A 23,632-nucleotide genomic window follows, 5' to 3' on the forward strand; every position below is an offset into this window, starting at 1 on the left:
TGTTGTATTGGCTCAGCCATCAGAAATGATGAATGAGGGAATATATGTCTGGGATTGTTTGGGAATGCTTTATACAGAGTGAAATAATTTGCAAGGTTGCAACATGGTGGGTTTCTGCTAACCCAAATTGGCATTGACTGACAGTTGATCTTTGTGATACTCTGAGAGTGGAAGGCAGGCTATGTCAGCCTCTCAGAGACAGCAGGGAATCCTGTATAATGCTGTGTATAGCTAACATTGACATGTGCATCATAACATACATTCCATTGACCTATGCAGAACTTGGAGTAAAATGTTTTCCCATTTGTTTTAAAATACTTAGTTGGGTGTATCAGATATCAATTGCTTTCAAGTGTTTATGCTATAATCTATACTAAAATTAACAATTGCATCAATATACAGCTAGATATGAGCCTCAGTGGAGCAGTGGTTAGAATGTAGTACTGCAGGCTACTTCTGCTGACTGCTGGCTGCCTACAATTTGGCAGTTCGAATCTCACCTGGTTCAAGGTTGACTCAGACTTCTAGACTTCCAAGGTTGGTAAAATGAGGACTCTGATTGTTGGGGGCAATTGTTGCTGACTCTCTAAACCACTTATAGAGAGCTGTAAAGCACTATTAAGTAGTATAGAAATGTGATTACTATTGCTATATATCAATACAATATATGTAACCAATTGATGTTACCATGGCACTGGAAAAAATAATTTATGACCAGTCCTCAGAACTATCACAGCATCCCCATGGTTGTGTGATCAACATTCAGGTCTTTAGCAATCCACATGTATTTATGATTCGGGATCAATAATCACCATGTGCAATCTTCCCAACTGGCTTTTGGCAACTTGTCAATGGGGGAAGCCAGAATCACTTAATGGCCACATGATTCACTTAGCAGTTGCATTGATTCACTGAACAAGCAAAAAAGTCATAAAATTGGACACCTTTTACTTAACAACAGCTTTACTCAGCAATAGAATTCTGGTTACAATTGTGGTCATATGTCAAGGGCAAATGATATTCTTTTATTCAGAGAAAGAAGTATGCCCAAATGTAAGCAGCGGATACAGGCTTCCTGAATTCATATAGAAGCTATATATTGGTGCAGGCTTGAAGTATACTTAACAACTCAGTATTACAACTTTCTAGTAAATAGTCATCTCTTCTCTTTTTTTCATTCTACTTCTCTCTGTCTCCTCTGGTTTTAAAAAAGTTTAAAATACTCTTTAAATGTTCTTATGTAACTGATACAGCTATGCCAACCACAATTGATAGCACAGTATGACAGAAATGCTATCAATACGCTACCTCATTCCTGTTAAAAAGGATTGAATGCTTGAAGCCAAAATATAATCCAATATAACAGCAACATAATATATCAAACAAGAGCTCCTCAGTTTTCCCATGATATATATATAGGAATTGCTTTTCCCTTTTTTAAAAAATTAGGGATATACATTTTTTAAATGAATTTAGTTGAGTCTTCAGGCCTTGACAGGCCTCATTATTTCGACAGGAACAGTAGAATTAATTCATTTGGGAGTTATCGAAGGTTATGGGTGGACACTTTCTTGTAGTTCATCATCATAATAAAAGAATTTGGCATATTTTGAAACTGTGGATTAAAGCAATCTTCCCATTATGTTGAACAACTTTATTTTTAAATTCAAATTCCAAGTTCCCTTGAAAAATAATAAACAGTTTCGTATAAGACTATTTGGCAGACTTTGGGAGAAGCTGAAAGCAAAACATGATCTCACCCTGACCAAAAGAAATTGCATAACACCATACTTTTCATGCTGTACAAGGAACTTTATAGTCTTCTTGGTTGGCTGTCAGCCATATTGTCTTTTCTTCTTATCCAAAACTATTTGTATAACTGCTGCCATCTTGTGGGCTAATTGAGGAGCATATATAATTTAAAAATCTTGGTATATATTGATCAGCATTGGCAATATATTTATACAAGAGCTGAGGTGGGCAGTGGTTAAATGCAGCACTGCAGGCTACTGCTAGATCAGCAGTTCAGCGGTTCAAATCTCACCGGCTCAGGGTTGACTCAGCCTTCCATCCTTCCGAGGTGGGTAAAATGAGGACCCAGATTGTTGGGGGCAATATGCTGACTCTCTGTAAACCGCTTAGAGAGGGCTGAAAGCCCTATGAAGCGGTATATAAGTCTACTGCTATTACTTTGAAAAAGCAGGATAGATAAGTAGTCGATTAATTCAACATTCCCAAGTGGAAATGATTATATTTATTTGGAACTACTTTATGATTCAGTTCTATTGTGAGAAATGCAAAGAAACCCGCTCTGTGTACCTCTAGTGGCAAAGGGCTCGCTAACTAGACCTATTGATAAGTAACTTGTGCAAAGTGCAGGAAAGGATATCTCAGTGTGTAAAACTAACATCTGCATTTGGATGTGTATCTGGATCCTGATCCAGATTCCAGATATGAACCCTGTTACCTGATTCTGCAGTTCTTCAACCTGTTTCACACATGAATGGAGATGCAATGGGGAGATGCAGAAAGGCTAATGAAACCAAAACATAACAAATCATTCTTTTAATACAGGGAATAGCCTTTCTGGAATTCTGTGAAATCCTTGAAGTAGAAGCTCAGGAAGCAGATGGGGGAAACAGATTATTTAAATGTAGAACAGGAATTCATATATTGTGGAGAGCTTTCTTTGGTTGCCAGACAGGTTCTGAACTCCATCAGGAAATTCTCTTAATATAGTTTCCACATGTGGAATATCCCTTTATATCGAAAGCAGACCTGCAAGGAAAACTTTGATATATATTTGAGAGTCTCCATTTGTGCAGTAAGATACAGGAATGAATTGTAGGATTGCAATAGAGTTTTACTTAAAATAAAACATTGCATTCAAGATGTATCAACTGCATAGATTTGTTTTACAATGGATTTGCTGCTTGTCTAATCTAGAATAGCCTGCAGACTGATAGAAGCTCTTTGGGAATTTTATCAAAGCAGATTCTTTTTTATGTCTTGCTACCAGATATTTTTAAACGAAGACACGCAAAGCATGCAGATTGCCAGAACATGGTACTTTGTATTTTTATCGCACTGTCTGCATAAGAATACGGTGGTTGGTAGTATTGCCAAAATAATTGTCCATGTAATTTTGTTCAGAAATTTGTCATTGATAGCTTGGTTCTAAAACAGAAACAAAGAAAAACATATTGTTCATACACTTATATAGATGTTGGTGCATAACCATTTGGGTGCACAAGTGGATGTATTATGTATCCAGTTTCATAAGATCCGTGAACTACATCTATCCAGCTGATAAAATGAGCAAAACGTAGTTAGAAGCCATAGCATATTTATAATAAAATTACAAATGAGGAAAAAAAAATCTTTACTAGCAGATCCAGTTTACATAGGAAAAATGTACATGGATGATTGTGGGCTGTTCCTTATGGTTAGGTTAGTATCACATATCAATTATTTTTTAATATAACTTTTATTAACTTTTGTCAGAAGATAAAAATTCAGGGGGGAAATGATACTTGGAAAACTAAGAGAATAAAAAAGTTTAGAAAGAGAAAAAAATTGACTTCTGACTTTTTTTCAGTGTAATAAAATATAAATACAATACAACATCAAGCTTCTGCTTTACAGACCACTGCAAGATATTTCTATAATAACAAAACCATTTTAATCATCAAAACCTAAAATCCAAGTTTTGATCCAATTCACTTTTTACCTATTTCAAGCAAAAATCAGTTTTCAAGTAAAAACAAAACTAGATAAATTATTTTCTTTAATTAAAAGAGTTTGCCAAATCTCTACTAGCTAGTACTTTTATCATGTACTCTTCCATTGTGAAAATTAGTGTTCTTTACATCTTTACACAAATAAGATTCTTGCTGATGTCAATATACATAATAAACAAAGTTCCAAATTTTCTTTCCAGTTTTTTGCCCATCAGCTTTCAGAACAAAACTTCTGGTTTCAATTGTATATTTATTGTGGGAATCTTCTGAATTAAAGTAAAAACCTGGTCTCAGTACTGGTATCATCCACCTGTTTTTGACAAGGCAGGAAAATATGTCAGATTAAAATTTACTGTCCTATTTATGATTTCTATTCAGGCCCAAGGGACTATTGATGCTCCCTCCCAAAGATGGTCCAGCTATTCCATCTCTCATCCTGGGGGGTGAAATTATACGCCCCTCAGAGAGGGTTCACAATTGGGAGTCCTCCTGAATCCACAGCTGACTCTAGAACACCATCTGTCGGCTGTGACCAGGGGGGGCCTTTGCCCAGGTTCGCCTGGTGCACCAATTGTGACCCTATCTGGACCGGGAGGCCCTTTGGATAGTCACTCACGCCCTCGTCATCTCAAGACTGGACTACTGTAACGCGCTCTACATGGGGCTGCCCTTGAAGAGTGTTCAAAGACTTCAGCTTGTCCAGAATGCAGCTACGCAAGCGATTGTGGGTGCACCTCGGTACACCTACATTACACCTATCCTCCGCGAGCTGCACTGGCTGCCCATTGGTCTCCGGACACGTTTCAAGGTGCTAGTCGTTACTTTTAAAGCCTTACATGGTATCGGACCTGGTTACTTGAGAGACCGCCTCCTGCCAGTCACCTCCCAAAGACCTACTAGATCCCACAGACTAGGCCTCCTCTGAATTCCATCTGCCGGCCAATGTCGGCTGGCGACTCCCCGGCGGAGAACCTTCTCTGTGGCTGCTCTGGCCCTCTGGAACAATCTCCCCATTGAGATCCGGACCCTTACCACCCTTCCGGCCTTCCGCAAAGCAACTAAGACCTGGCTGTTCCGGCAGGCCTGGGGCTGTTGAACTATCCAGCCCCCTTCAAGGTTATGACTGTTGTTGTATTTTAAATTTCTGTTTTCTATTTTTATTTTTGTACCCCCTCCCCTTCTGATTGTTAGCCGCCCTGAGTCTTTTGGGAATAGGGCGGCATACAAGTCAAATAAAACCTAAACCAAACCTAAAAGCAATGAAATCAAAGGTTCTATATTTTATGTGGCTGCATTCAAAGCAGGATCTATTTCATACCATGTTTAGATGCAACTGGGGAAAAGACTTACATGTGCCAGGTCATCCAAACTATAGTTTATTCCCATATCAATGGAAGGAGTCTTTGCAGTCTTTTACCCAGTTCTGCCTCTTGAGCAATGAAACACTGACCATGCCTCTAGCTGATTTGAAAGAGTTTCAGCTCTAGCAGCTTCCCCTGGCACTGATGCCCCCATATCTCTGATATAACAGGCAATTGAGGAATCATGCAGAATTAGGTAAGTTTAGATTTCAGACTTAATGATCTCATGCAACAGGTTCTTTAGATCAGTATTTCTGAACCTTGGAAAATTTAAGATATGTGAACTTCATGCTGGTTGGAGGAATTCAGGAAATCCACCCACTGTATAGATGTTTAAGTTGAAAACTATGGTTTTAGATTATCCTATGCATGACTCCATTTATTTCAACATGGGGCAAACCAGTTTGACAGTGCTTGACAGCCTTCTTTAGTTGAGTGAGACATTAGGCTTACTGTTATGCCATGGTGGCTTTGCTGTTATGAAGCTGTCTTTCCCATGTTATACAATGATTCGGACCAATGCCATATGGGAATGCTAAAAAATGGTTCTTTTCCCTCTCCAGCACAGTGCTATTGCTATTTAATGCCGATCACTGCATGCCAGTCAATGCAGTAGGTATCAAAGCTAGCCAGTGGCTAGCTGTTGGCAGTTTGTTAGAATTATCTTTAGTTATGTTTTTTGAAAAGAAGTTAAAGTACAGTAATAATTTCACAAATTAAATCTTGGTTTCTTGCAGCCATCCATTATTCCATTACTGAAGAACTTCCAGCATATGGTTTCAACTGTGGATTTGGCTACAGTTCTCAAAAGACAATCTGTCGCTGGGAACATGATGCCCAGCTGGACTTGAGATGGGCAGTACTCACCAGCAAAACAGGGCCCATTCAGGACCACACAGGTAAAGTAGGATTAAGAACTGATCCAGTGACAAGTGGACGGAAATAAATATTGTCTTTAAAATAAAAGATCTTCCAGGACTAACATTTACAGATAGTCCATGACTTACAGCCAGTTACTTAGTCACCGTCCGAACTTACAACAGATCCAAAAAAGGGCTTAAAATCCAGGTACAAAGTTCCATTGATCGCCCTCCTCCATCAGACACATGATTGCACTTCAAGCATGCAGCAGCACAATCATTTACAGCATCCCACAGTCACATAATCACCCTTCATGATGGTTTTGCTGAAAATCAGACCTTCCAGTATCAGCAAAACCAAACCATAGCAAAAAATGGGTTTAGTTAAACAGCTGGCGCATTTGTTTTATGGCTCCTGTGTTCGCTTAACAACTGCTGCAAAAAGGTTGTAAAATCGGGTGGGTCATGTGACTGACCAATTTGATAGCTGTTACCACTGTCTTGGGCGGACCCCGTTACGGTTGTACCTTGTATCTGTATGTCAATTCTGCTTTGCCTTGATGAAAACAATGGTGCCATTTCAAATCCCGCCCTAGAATTACTAGATTTAATTACTGTGCATAATTAAACTGGTGCTTTTAAGTGTATGCATATTTTCTTAAACTTGCAAGTTCACATAATTTTAGCTACTCCTAAAGATGTTTTCAGAAGCTTTGTTATCAGGTGCAAACCCTCCTAGAGTGAGATTTTAGGTCTTCTAACTGCTTGTTTCTGAGGACAGAAACCTTTTGAACAAAGGGTGACATTGTGACCCATGTTTCAATTATTCATTCCCTTTTTTCATTTATGTAGATAGTCAGAAGTACTAGCAATGAACCTTCCTTCCCCATTTCCATTTTCTACCCCAATCCCCATTTTACTTAATGAGAATGACAAGGAAATTGGGCTCCTTAAATTTAGAGACAGTTCAATTGAATCTTGAGACAAGTCGGTTTAGTTTTTAAGGGGTAGGGAAAAAAAACTTTAAATACTTTGACTATGAATGGCACCGTACAAATAAACGGCATCAAATTAAGCAAAAGGCAGTTAGCTGAAATGAAGGCTGTAATAATGAGAAAAATTGATGCAAAGTAAAATGAAACGACTCAGTGAGAACTGACATTGAAGGGAGGTTAAAAGCCACGTTAGCCAAGGGCTGACAGAATCTAAAAGGCATGCATACGTTCAGCTGTAATTAAGACAAAAAAGGCAGAGTTCTTGACCCAGAATTGCAATAATATTCTTGAAATGAAAAATATTTGAACTTTGCCATGAGTGTCTAGAGACAAGCATGACTTGTCCTCTCACTGAAGGGTTGGGGAATGGGGAAATTATATCTCTTAAACGAGATTTTGTTAGGAACAGATATTCAATGCTTTCCACATTTCTAAACCATAATCTGAAAACATGTGCACAAGGAATTACACACACATACACACACACCATATACCTGATATCTTTTTTTTTTGCTTAACTATCTTCAGCTTCATGATACCGCTAAAAGAACAAGTCAATTGCTATTCCTGCACCTCTTTACATAGTATAGCCATTTGACATGTTCTCTCTTGAAAAATGGTTTGACTATATATGGAAATGAATAAATAAATTGGTTGATTACTGAAGAGCTGTGAAGGCACATTCGCAAAACTACAGTCTGGAATGCAGAAACACAAAATGGGGTGGAAAATCTTCCCTCACATACAGCAGCTAAATCCCATCAAATATAACTGAGCTGGAATATACACCAACAGCAATTAAAATATCTCTTTAAAGCCTGGAAATACACCAAGTAGCCATGATCCCTCCTGCCTATTCCTTCCCTATCCCAACCATTGGTTCTTTCAATTTGGGGCTGATGAAGAAAAAATAAGTATGGTGTCTCAGAGGGTTAGGATGCTGGGTTAGCAAGCCAGCATACCCAGACCTAGGTCTTGCTGTGTGATGGGATAAGCTCCTATCATTCTCTCCAGCTCCTTCCGAACAAGCAGTTTGAAAGCATGCAATTGCAAGTACTTCTTTGGTGGGCAGATTAACAGGGACATGGAAGGAGCTTGGGCAAAGAGAAATTCTGTGTATTACGCAGCAAATGAGGAAGGAGGATGTTGATGAAGATGGGATTTCTGTACTTCCCCTTATACCTGGAGTGATCTAAAGACTTGAATTTGGGTTCTGGTGGCAACATTAACAATAACTTTCATGGTTTCCCTTGCTTTAAAGTACAGACGAAGCTATGGCTAAAGTATTCATCAGTCCACATATGGATGCAACTTAATCTGACATTCACTTTTCAAAGTAATGTGAGAGGGAGAGTTATCTGCTCTTCTACTTGTTTAACGCAGCTTCCCATTCAATAACTTACTGCAACTCCAGGCAACGAGTATATTTTATGACAAATTGCATTTCAAATATGTACATATTTTATAAGTGTTCTACCATATAGCACAAGAAATACATACAGCACAAATGAAAACTGGATGGGATGAATTGATCTGAGCGGAAACACATCTTAATATCTCCACTCTTACTACCCAGCACATTGTTTCTTAAGAATTTCTCCATGCTGTTACTAAAATGATGCCTTATCATTTAGAAAATCAGGAATGCCCATGCCTTAATGAATTTCAGTTTGTTGGAAGAGGAAGGTCAGACAGACATACCCATATATGCCAAGATATTTCTCAAAAAGCTTTTCAGTTGCAGCTCCTTAGAAAAAGCCTGTTCGTGTTGTAATGCTTGAAGTTTAAGGCAGTCAAAATTTGGTCGTTGTGTCTAATGAAGTGTTTTGTCACAATAGGAGATGGCAATTTTATTTATTCCCAAGCTGATGAAAACCAGAAAGGCAAAATTGTCCGCCTCATCAGCCCTATCATCAACCTGCAAAATTATGCCCTTTGCATGACTTTCTGGTATCATATGTTGGGCCCTCACGTCGGCACACTAAGAATCAAACTGCGGTACCAGATCCCTAAAGAATACGATCGGGTCTTATGGACACTAAGTGGAAATCAGGGAAACTGCTGGAAGGAAGGCCGGGTTTTTCTCCACAAATCTGTGAAACATTATCAGGTAGGCCAAGAAATTTAAGCATAAAAGGGGGCTGGGTCAATAGCATTCCATGCATTGTGCATGACTGAATCTCCACGTTAAGTTATCTTTCGTGGAGAGAAATGCTATAGGGATAAAATAAGAACTAGAGCCACAGAGACCTGAGTTTCATTAAGATACCAATGCAGTGAGCAAAGGGCCCCAGACAAAGTAAAATGGGACCCTTGAGCTTAGGTGAGTGAGGTTTATTTAGTAAGAGACAAAAATATGCTAGATCAAAAGGATAGCAGTAGTCATCATCTTCTCCTCCTCCTCCTCCTCCTCTTTGTCCTCTTCCTCCCCCCCCCCCCATCCTTCTCCCCCCATGTCCTCCTCCTTTTTTTTTTTACTGCACTGCTGAGAATAAAATTCAGACTTCTAAACTCCGGTTTAGAAAACTAAATCTCAATGATAATTGCTTAAGTGTTGAAGTAGTTCAAGTGAACCTCCTGCATGCAAAACAAAAGGTCTCTTGCTATAATGATATGTAAGAATGAGTATGGAAAGAGGGGGTGGGTGGGATAAATGCTGTCTTGGAAACAGCCAGATAAGAAAGGGTCAACAGCTGCATATTGAGCAGAGAAAGAGGTTCAGTAGGGACACACACAAATACACACACACACAAACACACACCCCACAAGTTCTTAGGCTGCAAAGGAGACAAGGTGAGATTTGTACTTTCAGACTTGCAAGATTCTGTTAACACAACCTTACGATAACATAGAATTGGTCATGTTTCTTGCCTGGTCTGCCTAGAAAGCATGACACCTACTGATCTTCTGCATTCCTTTCCATAATACATACTTCTCCTGCTCCTTCCTTCATGCCCATTGGAGTGCTGGTGGAGGGACCCATTGCTGTTGCCATAAGTCTGAATCAATTATTTGCAAAAGGCATTTGTAATTAAACATAGGTCCTCGGGTTGCCCTAAATCCATAGGTTGACTACCCATGTCTTAAAAGGGTCTCAGGAGTATGAAAGACCCAAGAATCTGCAGCCAATGAAGGCTGGCAATATTGATGTTTATTTCGCTTAATATGAAACAGCTTCCCAATGTGATGCTTTCCTGGTGTGCTTGGGGGACAGCTTCCAGAGTTCCTAATCATGACATTCAAAAACTGTTGGCTAGAAATTCTGAGAGACTCAACATGTCTATAGAGCACTAGGTTGCCAAAGACAGACATAATCATATCATCATATCTAATTATATTTACACTATTTGCGTTTGGGAGAAGCAAAATCTGAATTATTCACTCCATATTAAATATGAATTTGCCATCTACAGTATACCCTATCAAATCTACAGGTCTGCTCTCATTTTCTTTCATATGTCATTTGTTTTGGGGAGATGAATCCTTTCTTTGAGCCAAATTCATATTGTTTAATATTTTATACATGAATCTATATTATGAAAAAAGTACAGGAGTCAAAAATAAGCCAAGCAGAAGTACAGAATTATAGCAATAGCTAAATATCGTAATATGCAAACATATTTAAAGAATCTCTTTGAAGACCACATGAGAATCTCCCAAAAGAGGGTCTTCCACTACAGGAGATTCCTTATCACCAGCACCATCCATCAGATGGTGAGACACCTGTACTTTAATCCTCCTTATGACCTTTCATAAGATTTTGGTTTAGCTATTCTGGGTATTTTCATTTGAAGCTTAAAATAATTATTCTTTCCACCATGGTTTATACTCAGCTGTATATTGGGAAACCTCTTATCTTCTCCTGTTCCCTCTTCCCCTTTCACTAAAGTTCTGTTCATATTGGGTCTATTCCAACTCGCCATGGCCAACCTGTCACAGGCCAACTTGTTGCAGGCAAAAATTACACTAATATCAAATAAATGATGGAATAGAATCATTAAAGAAAGGATGAGAAAGGAGGGACAGAATGTAAATGGCAAAAACTAAAATATTTTTATTTATTTTAAATAATTAAATCAAATTGTTAAATTGTGTCAGTGAGTTGCCAAGCAGCAAGTTGGCCATGGCAGTGAGTTGGCTGTGTGGCAAGCTGTCCCATTCCCACTCAACATTGGGGGTCAGTAAGGCTCCACAGCTTTTATTTGTTCTTTAAATTTAAAAGAAATGGGAGGCAAGCTCATATGGGTCCCACAGATATTTTTAGAAAATAAAATAATGTATGAGTGTAGCTCAGTCTTATCTTCACACTCAGAAAAAAACAATAGAGGAAAATTAAGTTGGGGTTGCAAAAAACATCCCAGATCACTAAGAAAAGGAATGAACAACCTCACTTTGCGGTCTGGTAAATCCCATAGCAGCCATTTTGAGAGAATATCCATCTAAAATGCCTGCAATCCCAAAGGGTAATTTAATCCATCACATGATAACAGAATTAAATAAAGGGAACGTGTTCCTTATTAGCTACTTCTGTAAAAAAAATTCTCATCAATTATGTTGGGAATATGCAAACCTGCAAAGATTATATTAGAACTGAATGGATCTCTGAATGCTGATTTACCTCACAAAAATACAATCTGTTTTACACTTTACCTCTGAGGGTAAAATTGCACTTTCTCTGAAAGAGTTGTTTCTTCATAAAGTAATACTATCACATGACATCTTGAGCCTTGATAGATAACAAAAGATTGGTCTCTTCAATGTATGCTTGCTTAAAAATTCAATAATTAGTCTTTGTTCTGACCATTAGTGTTTTAAACAGCAAAATGTAAATTATTTTTATCAGGTAATGGTGGAAGGAGAAATTGGAAAGGGAAATGTAAAGGGAAATGGAGGAATTGCAGTTGATGATATCAACTTTGACAGCCACATAACACAGGAAGAATGCCGAAGTAAGTAACACTTGGTAGCAGATATAAAATTTACCATACTAAACACTGTGGATTCTATTGATGATGATTATTTTTGCTATTACGTTTTTATTTCCAACTTTTTAATAAATACTCAAGGCAGAGATTCTACCTATATACAAAATAAAGGTTATAGTAATCTTGTTAACAAATGTTGGATCCTAAATATCAATAGTTGATTTACCTTTATTTTTTTCCCTACCATGTGTTTTCACAAGTTACCCGAAGAACTTAGTCCTGTGGAAAAATAGGTGATTTTAGTTAATTTAAACATGCTTGATTTGAGTACTTTAAGTTTAAATAATCTTAGGTAAGCTTCATAGCTGACCTGGACACCCTAAATAAGTCTGCTTAAAGTAGAAATAGGTTGACCATTCATAAAAGTATGAAATTGTGCAGCTGCAATCAGGATGAAATGGGGAATTTGCAGTAACTTTCCCTGGAGTGGGGTGAGAATGCAGATTTTACAGTTTCCTTCCCCTGCCACGCCCACCAAGCCACGCCGACAGAACTGGTAGTAAAAAAAATTGAAAAATACTGGCTGTAATCCTATAATATTAATGCCAATCTTAGAATGTTCTACAACAGTGGTTCTCAACCTTTTCTTCACTACAAACTCCCTTTAAATAGCTTCTTTGGCATGGACCCCTAAGATTTAACTCAAGATTTAAATCATAACATTTCTTCAAATCTTCCAAGAAGTCTGCAGACCACAAGTTTAGAACCACTGGACAACAATAAAGCCATCCAACACTACAAAAATTAAAACCAATTAAAATTATCACAGTTCAAAGCTTCAAAATTGTTTAGCCTTAAAGTTCTGAGTGAAAAGATTGATTCTAAACTTACTATAGGTAACCTACTTACTATAGGCTAATTTTGGAATTAATTTCACGTGTTTTTGGTCATTCAGGTCAAAGTCTTATCAAATAAGAGTTTAAACAGCAGGTTTCTCTTCTAATATCCTTATATATGCACTGCAGTTAACATAATTATTTTTCATGGCTAAAGGATACTTATGACTGATTAATAGCATTGGTTTTCAAGATTATAAATGCAATGAATGAAACATGCTAATTTTATATGTGGATTTTCATTTCTCTGAGACAAGAATCCCCCGCTGATAGCACTAAAACTGTGCCATGCTATGGTAGAGAGAGGGCTTTTTTCTTCTTTGCTAATTTTGGAAAAATCAGGTTAATGAACAGCTCCATCAAACCAACATAATCATGCTTAGAAAAGAAAGAAAAATGCTCAGTATCATATTGGCAGCATGATAACCCGTCAGTATTTGTCATTAAAATAATCAATGTCAATTTTCTTTGCTTAACAGAATCAAATGGTGCAGGGAATGAAATAGTTGAAGTAGAGCCAGATATTAATCAAACAGGTAAAATATATTTTTAATTAAAAATTAACTTGATTTTCATGTCAATCTTAGTGGCATTTGAGTTTATTTTTAACTTGTAGTTGATTGATTGTGCCATCAACTTGGTGTTGTCTCTTAATAATCATATAGATTTTTTTTCATGACATAATCTGCTCCTAACCTGGTCCTTCAACTGTTCCAATGATGTATGCATCACCACTGCCAAGTAGGTCCATCCACCTTATATAAGTGTCTTCAAGTCAAGTTGCCTTTTGAAACAACACTTTTGGGACAGCCATGTTCAAACATATCAACAGTTGCATTAATAGAATGCATTGTAGTGGCAAATCAAAGAGGTATTTTCTTTACAACTGGCTTGGAGAGTGGTTTTGATCATTTTAATTCAAACGTTTTATTCTTCAGGAAGAAACATTAGATAATCTAATTATAATTTCTCCAATCCTCCCATAATTGCATTTGAGGCTTTTTTTTTTAAAGGGGTGGTGGTATGTGAAACAAAGCTTCCCATCATGTACTTTAAAAGTCTTCTCCTCCTCCTATTCAGAGGATACAATACAATACAATAATACAATAGCAGAGTTGGAAGGGACCTTCAAGGTCTTCTAGTCCAACCCCCTGCCGAGGCAGGAAACCCTATACCGTTCCAGACAAATGGCTACCCAACATCTTCTTAAAGACTTCCAGTGTTGGGGCATTCACAACTTCTGGAGGCAAGTTGTTCCACTGATTAATTGTTCTAACTGTCAGGAAATTTCTCCTCAGTTCTAAGTTGCTTCTCTCCTTGATTAGTTTCCACCCATTGCTTCTTGTTCTACCCTCAGGTGCATTGGAGAATAGTTTGACTCCCTCTTCTTTGTGGCACCCCTGAGATATTGGAACACTGCTATCATGTCTCCCCTAGTCCTTCTTTTCATTAAACTAGATATACCCAGTTCCTGCAACCGTTCCTCATATGTTTTAGCCTATTGTCTCCTAATCATCTTTGTTGCTCTTCTCTGCACTCTTTCTAGAGTCTCCACGTTTGTTTGTTTTTACATCGTGGCGACCAAAACTGAGTGCAATATTCCAAGTGTGGCCTTACCAAGGCATTATAAAGTGGTATTAACACTTCATGTGATCTTGATTCTATCCCTCTGTTTATGTAGCCTAGAACTGTGTTGGCTTTTTTGGCAGCTGCTGCACACTGCTAGCTCATATTTAAATGGTTGTCCACTAGGACGCCAAGATCCCTCTCACAGTTACTACTATTGAGCCAGGTACCACCTATACTGTACCTGTGCATTTCATTTTCCTAGCCTAAATGCAGAACCTTATTCTTTTCATCATCGAATTTCATTTCATTAGATAGTGCCCAATGTTCAACTTTGTCAAGATCCTTGTGTATCTTAAGCCTGTCTTCTGGAGTGTTGGCTATTCCTGTCAGCTTGGTGTCATCTGCAAATTTGATGAGTTCCCCATTTATTCCCTCATCCAAATCATTGATGAAGATGTTGAAGAGTACTGGGCCTAAAACAGAGCCTTGGGGTACTCCACTGCATACTTCCGTCCATGTAGATGCAGTTCCATTGACGACGACATGTTGAGTGGGGTTGGTCAGCCAGTTACAAATCCATCTGGTGGTGATGCTGTCTAACCCACATTTTTCTACTTTATATAGTAGTAGATTATGGTCTACCTTATCAAATGCCTTACTGAATTCCAAGTAAACTATATTGCATTCCTCTGGTCCACTAGTTTTGTCACATTATCAAAGAATGCAATAACATTAGTCTGGTATGATCTGTTTTTGACAAACCCATGTTGGCTTTTGGCTATTACTTTATTTACTTCTAGGTGTTCGCTAATTCGTTGCTTGATTAGCTTTTCCAGAATCTTTCCTGGTATTGAGGTCAGGCTGATAGGTCTATAGTTTCCTGGATCTATTTTGGTCCTTTTTTGAAGATGGGAACCACATCAGCTCTTTTCTAGTCCTCTGGCAGTTCCCCAGTGCTCCAGGATCTCTGAAATATATAGTTCAGTGGTCCTGAGATATCATCTGCCAGTTCCTTCACAACCCTGGGGTGTAATCCATCCGGTCCTGGTGATTTGAACTCGTCTAGGGTAGATGAGTTTTCTTCCCTATTTCTTCTCCCTATTCCCATTTTCTTCCCTATTTCAACTTGTGTTCCTAATCTGATTTTTGTGGTGCTGTTTTTGGTAGGTTGGACTGTTTTTTCCCTTTGTGTAAAGACAGATGCAAAAAATGAGTTAAATAGTTCTGCTTTTTCCCTGTTGCTTGTCACCTTCTTGCCACTTTCTCCCAGCAATGGACCAATTGTTTCCTTAACCTTTTTCTTGTTTTTAATATGTTGGAAGAAGTTTTTTTGTTGTTGTTGTTGTTTTTTACTTTTGTGGCAAACCTTTCTTCATTGTGAGCCTTAGCTTTCCTCACTTCATCTTTACAAGCTTGGGCTATTTGCTGATATTCTGCCTTAGTTATGTCCCCCTCTTTCCACTTTTTATACTAAATCTCAGGACATTTGCTCTATCACCTAGAATGGAAATTCTTTACCCTGAAATATGAACATGTGACATCAAATACTGCTAGTTCCTAAGCCTTTAGAACAAGAACTATTTCAAAGCCATCTCTGAAAGTAAACAGGGTAGACATCTGGTAAAATTTGTGTTTTTCAGCTGCCTGTATCTTCATAGAAAAAAGGGAGGGAGGGAGGGAGGGAGGGAGAGAAAGAAGGAAGGGAGAGAGGGTGGGAGGGAGAGAGAGAGAGAGACTGCATCCACTTTTGGCTTACTAATCAGGAGATCTCTTAATAAGTGCCTATGCTTGCATTAGAAGTAGATGAGATTTTTATATAACGTCCTTTACATTGATGCAGTACTGAAATCAAATATGCATGGGGGGTTTATTGCTCTAAAACTTATTTTTAATATTTTGACTTATTCTCAGAGCATTTAAGAATTTATTATCAAAGAATTCTTGGCGATCTTTGTGAATTTACTTTGGAGAGTAAGGCTACTTTGGCAGAAAGACTACTGCTTGGATTATACATCTTTCCATAATTCTGAAGTTTCTCCTCCAATCTATATTTCGAAGTCTGAAATGACACATGAAGATAGTTACAAGAGATTAATTTAATAGAAACCAGAAAAGGCTGCAGTTTGCTGGATAAATTACTTTTTAATGAAAGATAAGATATTCTTATAGGGAGCAAATTCTATTTCACAAAATCAAATGTAGAATTTTTCTGCAGTGATGTATTTTCAGCTGCTATATAATTTGAGTTTTACCTAATCTTCCTATGCCTTATAACAGGACAAAGGCAAAGATAAATTTGTTCCAGTTTTTGGAAACAGGAAAAACAATTTCTCTGTTTCCATTGAGTGGAAATTGGAAATGAAGCATTTTCTACAACCTAGTAGTCCATAACTCCTCTTTCAGCACAGATGTAAAATGTGAAAAAGCAAAAGCAAAAATTAGCCTCTTAATTCAATGCCTAAATTTTAGGCACTATGTTTAGTGCCTAAATGAGAATGAAAATATATACTCAGATATTATGAAATATAGCAACACACATACACATATACACACACACGAGAGAAATGAAGAAGCTTCCAGTTCAGAATAAGTGACCAACCTAAGTCATAAACTGATAGCACACAATACTACTTAAGTTTGTCTATGTCCTTTTATTTCTTACTGGGTCCTATTTACCCAACTTTTGGCTAAGCTGCCACTCCATAATTTCTGTGTCTCTCTGTTCTTCTGTAGGATGTACTCCTGTTTACCGTGAAAATGGGGAACCTTATAATGACAACATCTCCCGAAAGCCAGGCAATGTTCTGAAAACACTTGACCCTATTCTTATCACCATCATCGCTATGAGTGCCCTAGGTGTGCTGCTGGGCGCCATCTGTGGGGTCATTCTGTACTGCGCCTGTTGGCACAATGGGATGTCCGATAGAAACTTATCTGCACTGGAGAACTACAATTTCGAACTTGTGGATGGTGTCAAATTAAAAAAGGATAAACTGAACACACAGAATACGTATTCAGAAGCATGAGGTAGAGGAGGAGGAGGAGGAGGAGGAGCTCAAATATTTCAAACAATTGAGACAGAAAGACTTATAGATCTCCCTTTTCTGTACAGGCTGAAAACTGCGTTGAAGACGCTGAGCCAAGCTTTTCTCAGGAGCTTCAGTGGGTGTACCAGATATTCTAAGACATGGACAACAATCTGTGTTAAACAATCTGAATCATGTACAGTCTACTTCTGTTTCTGTTTTAATTTGAACTATTCAAATGCTGGTGTTGAGACCAAGTATGATTGACCTAAGAGGGGTATTCAGTTTTGGTTCTGCCTTTTTTCTTTCTTTCTTCTTACCTTAGCCCCTCCATTCCTTGTTTTATTTCCTTCTGTCTCCCCTCCCCACCCTGGGCCCATAAGTACTTGTTTTTTTACTGTGCAAAAATCCAAGATGCTGTCAAAACATGTAATTTGGCAGGAGTCCATTGGATGGACATCCTGTTTGTAGCTGAGTGCCCAGAAGGAAGAACATCAGAGTAACAGCAATTTAATGGATTCCTGATACTGTATTTGTGTATAATTGCTTGTGTCGTGCATAGGCAAAGGAGGGTTAGGGTGTTTGTTTTTTTGGTGGGGGGGGAGTACTGTATGGTCAGTACTGGTATAGTGTGTCAACTCTGTTAACCAAGCAATACGGTCAGAATTTATTGGTGTTTCTCAGTGTTGTACTCCACCTTTGTGCTTGTGAATTCCATACAAGAGATATGTGCCATCACCTACGAACAATTGGCAAACCAGGTGTCCTGCATTGAATTATTGAATTGTAATGAGAAAAAAAAGCAAAAGTCCTTGGCACTGGCTCGTTTATGTCTTCTCAAGTGCCTTTTTGTTGTACTGCTCCTCATTGCTTTATCATCAATTCCTTTTTTGTCTCTCCATCAGTCTCTCTCTCCCTTTCTCCCCCCCTCTCTCTCCCTTCTTCCCTCCCTCCCCCTCTCTCTCTCCCTCCCTCTCTCTATGAATTTTTTCAATTTTATGTTGCTGAACACCCTTTTTCTTAAAATCTGCCATTTTGCTCCTGTCCTATCTTTTATTGTTCTTTCATACAGAATGTATTTTCAAATATAAGGTCTCTTCGTCTTTTGCTTTTCCCCCTCTTTTGTCTCTAAATAGATTGTTACATAAGCATTTGCCATTGTCAAGGTAAGGAAAATGCAGCTCTAATTTGTTGGTAATGGCAAAAAAAAAAAAGGATTTTGTTACAATTTTGTCTTTCCTTTTATTGCTGTATTTTAAAATAAGGGATATGTTTTAATGTTACCTTCCAGAGTTGATCTTTGGATTTCTTTTTAGCAGCATTAACTGACATTATCTTTTTTTTCTCTCTCCTTTAGTAAGCCATGAAGTAAGTCTTTTAATTCTGTCCAAGATGTTCATATAAATCGATGGCAATGACAATTTGTTGTTGATGTTGAAGAGCAAAGAATGTTTTTCCCATCCATATCCTAGCTATCCAATTTAAGGGTAATTGTTTCTGCGCAGGACTCTTTCATGCTAATGTAGAGGCATACTAATATTGCTACAAGTAGTAATGCATTGACTTTGCTAATAATGGATTTGCTTTAAAAAAAATCATTGTATAACATATCCTAAACTGGATTTAAAATGAGTACTGTTAACATTCTAATGAGAAGTAATTGGGGGCCCTTGTGCTCTTTCTATTCGCTTAGCAACAGTAGCCATGTTTTAAGAATTAAGTCAATCTCCAAAAGACACAGTTAACTCTTAAAGATCTTAAATCATAACAAGCATTCAGGGCACCATAAACTGATTCTGTCACATTGTTTTACGTGGTATTCAAATGCACCTTTGATTAAAAACAGCTGGTGTTCACCACACCAGAGCAAACGCTTAACAACTCTGCTCTCATTGTAAATATGAGTTATCATCCAAAGAAGGTTTATTGAAGTAAAATATCTACCATGATAAAAAAAATCAGTGACAAAAGAGTATATGAATCAATTGTTTAGTTATCCAATTTACACTGTAATTGAATGCTCTACTAGTTAATTATCCCAAAGAGAAGATCAGATGCAAATAATTTTTACTGCACTTCTTTCATGTATATTTAGTTGCATCATGTATTATGGATTCTATGTCAATAATCACATAGGCATCTTAAGATCTGTGACAAAAGTGCATACAAACATTTAAGAGGGGCAGATTTAATTGCAAAAGCATGTACTTTCTCAAAAAGTAACAGATGCAATATTAATCTTGGTATGGAAAAAAAGGGATTTTTAACAGTTTGTGCACATATGAACTGCCTATAAATCAGACTTCAGGTAATCTTCAACTTACAGCCACAATTGAGCCAAAATTTTCTGTTGTTACATGAGACATTTGTTAAGTGAGTTTTGTCTCATTTTATGATCTTTCTTGCCATAGTTGTTAAGTGAATCACTGCAGTTGATAAGTTAGCAACATGGTTGTTAAGTGAATCTGGTTCCCCATTGTCTTTACCAGTCGAAAGATCACCAAAGGTGATTGTCATAAATATGAACCAGTTGCCAAGCATCTGAATTTTGATCACATGCTGCAAAGGCCATAACTGTGAAAAATGGTCATAAGTCACATTTTTCAGTGGTGTTATAGCTTTAACTAAATGAGCTGTGGTAAGTTGAGGACTACCTGTATTAAGCTATGTAACTCGGTATTGACTATTATAACGGGCAGCAATTTCCAGAATTTCTCAAATTCTCACGTTTCTTCATTCACTTGTATGAAATGTTTTTAAAACTAGATATGCTGGTGACTGAATTTATGTATGTAAAGATGTGCTCTAATATTGGGCTTTTATTACCATTCAATATCATCCATTCATTATTCAACTTTTCAGTTACTTTCAGTCTATTATGTAAAAATACTCTTTACTGAAGACCATTTTACTTAGGCTGATATTGGATAATATAAAAGCTGCATCATTGATTCAAGCATGTGAATACTCACATTATGCTATTTTAAAACAGCTGAAAAGCATACATGAACTACCCCTATCATCATTCTTGAGCTGAGTACAATCTATACTATCACTGTATTTACTTAACACAAACAAATGTGTTAGGCATTCTACAGAATCCAAAGTAGGCATTTTCACTACATCAGAGGAACTAATGAAGAATTATAATTGCCCAAATGTTGTATTCCAATTTTCATTAATTTTTATTTAGACTAATGATGTTGTAGTGCAAGGATGCCAAACTCAAGGCCCATTGGCCAGATCCGACCTGTGGAGTGCTTAAATCTGGCCTATCTTGCACTGCGGTGTGTCTGGCAGCCAAAATAGGACATGGGGGGGGGGGGCATGCCTTGTTTTGGCTGGCAGAGTGCTGCAGGGGGCCATGTAAGCTGAAAATGGGGTACGGTGGGGCATGTGAGCCCCCCTATTCCCCTTTTTGGCTGGCAATGTGCTGCAGGCAATGTCCTGTCTTCCCCCGCCGCTTCGAGGGCCGGATCAATGCTGATCTGACCCTAGAAGAAATCCATTTTGACACCCCTGTTGTAGTGCAACTTTATAGATCACACATTCTTAAACTAAAGATACAATCTGGTTAATCATTATTGTCAATATGTCACACTATATTGAGCAAGATTTAAGGAAAATATGGTCAAGTTGCATACTTATATAAAGAATGCAAACACAAGCATTGTCCTCTGATAATATAAACATGATAGCATGAATAGGCCCTGCATACAGCTTTTTTTTCCCTCTAGCTAAAAGGAAAATCAAATTTCTGGAATTCTAGGCTAATTTTAAATTATTTGACTTTTGTTTAAATGACTGTGGGATTAGTTGTTTTCTTGGCATTGGAACAGATAAGTTTTGGACACAATCCACCTGATATCACCACTTTGCATCCTCCATTAGTTTCAAAATGTGATAGTTAGCTTAAACCAATAAAGGTATGTAAGACAAAAGCATAGCCCATTACAAACTTTCATTTTGTAATTCCATCCTAATGCTTGCTCTCCATGCAAAGAAGAATCTGTAACCAGGCATCTGGTAATTGTAGTAGTACAACATCATGGAAAGCAAAGTTCAGAATGTGTGGTGTGTTTTTTTTAGCACTGGGCAAATATGCCAGAGCAGATATGTGAACTTAGCCAGATTGCTAATAGTATGAGCAAAGTAAAGAAACCCCGGTGATGTAGCTGTTTAATCCTGGAGCAGAACACTGGGTTCTGATGTTGTCAAACAGAAATTGAATGAAAACTGCCCTTCGCAAAAGAAAGAAAAAATGATACTGCAATTTTAAATGAAAAAAAAATAATCTTGCACTGAAAAATATATTTAAGAATTATATGTTTATAAAGTTATTAATTTGTAAAGGCAGTGTTACAAAATGTTCAGTTTATATTGTTTTAGATTGTTTCATAATTTTGAAAGTGTAAAATAACATATTTTTTTCTTTATCAAAAAAAAAACCTATAAAATTTCTTCTGTAGTAAAATGATTTCATTTTACTGGTATATGATTGCTTCATGTTTTGTATCATTATAAATTTTGTGCAAATTTTTTTACAGAATTTTTTTATTTTCTATGACAATATGACACTTTTAAATTGTTATTTCAGAATGAACAGCAAAGCCTTAACTTTAAATGACGTTTGTATTCTCGGACACTGAGTAGCATTAAAAAAAAAGGATTGAATTGTAATTTAAATTTGCAGACAATGACTACTACATTCCAAAGAAACAGTTGAATTAAACATTTTCATAAAATACCCATACATTCATGACTTTTATTATCCGTACAGCTCTGTCAATTAAAAAAAAACATTAACTTTAAGACATTCTTTAAGAAACACATTCTTTAAGAAACACAATTGTAATTACATATCTTAAACTGGCTGGCATTCAAAATTTACATTCAGGACTTCCAGAATATTCCACAAGACATTACAGGACTGTCATTAGTTGTCAGATATTGAGGTCAAACTTCTTAATTAAAGCGCAGTTAAATTGGGGCATTTTCAGGGATAGAAGATACATTTTAAAAACATCTCTCACAAAATGTTTTCCATGAGGAAAAAAAAAAATCTTGTTCCAAAATGGTTGCCATCATAGACCTAATCATGCAACAAATGTCTTACTTATGTTTTTGTTAAGCTTATGGGCATTTTCAAACACTGCAGCAACCTATGACTATCTATTTGTGACCTGGAAAAATTATGATAAAGAAAAATGATGCTTCAATCTGGCCCTTTAGTTTTCAGCCTTCTGTTTATCTTTAAAAAAAAATAATCTAAATTATCACTAGGTAGACCAGGGAGCGTGATGAATAACAATGAAGATTGGTAGCCACATTGATACCACACTGCCCAGTTCTGACCAGTTATGGATTAACCACTAAATCAATCAATCACAGAAGTAGGACATCCAGGAAAGAAGAGTAACACAGAGTTCTTACTCCTAGGTATCATGCCCCTAACTTATTTTGCTTTACCATTTTTGGTAGAGTGTTTAAATTTTTTTTAAAATATGATTAAAAATAGCTTTCAATAAAGTTTTGCATTTACATTTTCCCTTTATAACGATTTTTATTAAAAATGCATTTAAATTGTTGAAATTCACATATTTTGTTGTTGTCCTGGTTATAATAAATAATGTGTTTATATTGCTTACTGCTATTTAGTGTTAATAAAGTTTTTAAAACAGTATTTACTTATTTATATAGTTGTGGGGACTAGCCTGGAAGAAAACTGAATTTTTAAACTTATTTCACGTTCAGTACTTGCTGAGTCTTAATATTTTGTCAGTCAACCAAATGGGAAGGCTAAGGGGGTTTATTGTTGGGTTGTGTCTTAAGGCATCAGAGGCTGTAATCCAGCTTTGCCTTGATCTCTGAAAAACAGAACATCATCATAGCCATAGCTACATTTGGGCAATGTAGATAAACAGTAGAATTGACAAGGAAAGAGGTAGCAGACTGACAAATGAAGAAAACAGTGGTCAGATAGCAGGACAGCAACATGGTCAAAATCAGGTCAGATCCGAATGAATTTTTCTTTATAAATTTTATCAGATTCACACAGAATCTAACTGGCCCTATTAAACATGGAACTGCAGTATTATTCTCTGGTCACTACCCCATGGAAAATGGATGCTGATTCTCCAACAAAGAAGTTGGGTTTGGCCCTCATGAAAACTGCAAAGTATAACAGCCAGGCTAGTTGAAATCAAAGACCTATTTCTTCCAGTACTCTATCCCTACAGTTAAAATCAGAAACCTATGGA

General features: G+C 37.2%; 1 protein-coding gene across 4 annotated transcripts in view; it reads left to right on the forward strand.

The window, feature by feature from the left end:
• The window catches only part of NRP1 (neuropilin 1), a 170,460-nt gene extending 148,341 nt beyond the window's left edge, over window positions 1–22,119 (forward strand). For 3 of the 4 annotated variants that reach the window (XM_087712543.1, XM_087712542.1, XM_087712544.1), the window contains exons 15-20: window positions 5,839–6,000; window positions 8,795–9,066; window positions 11,800–11,905; window positions 13,257–13,313; window positions 17,080–17,373; window positions 17,459–22,119. In XM_087712543.1, the coding sequence (XP_087568669.1) occupies window positions 5,839–6,000; window positions 8,795–9,066; window positions 11,800–11,905; window positions 13,257–13,313; window positions 17,080–17,372 (890 nt within the window). In that variant the 3' untranslated portion in view covers window position 17,373; window positions 17,459–22,119. The remainder of the gene's footprint in view (window positions 1–5,838; window positions 6,001–8,794; window positions 9,067–11,799; window positions 11,906–13,256; window positions 13,314–17,079; window positions 17,374–17,458) is intronic. The other variant, XR_015696320.1, reaches the window with a different exon arrangement.
• Window positions 22,120–23,632: the final 1,513 nt, after the last annotated feature.

This window comes from Thamnophis sirtalis, unplaced genomic scaffold, assembly GCF_051295495.1.
Source record: "Thamnophis sirtalis isolate CommonGarterSnake01/CBP01778 unplaced genomic scaffold, rThaSir2_p1.2 scaffold_4, whole genome shotgun sequence".
Lineage (NCBI taxonomy): Eukaryota > Metazoa > Chordata > Lepidosauria > Squamata > Natricidae > Thamnophis > Thamnophis sirtalis.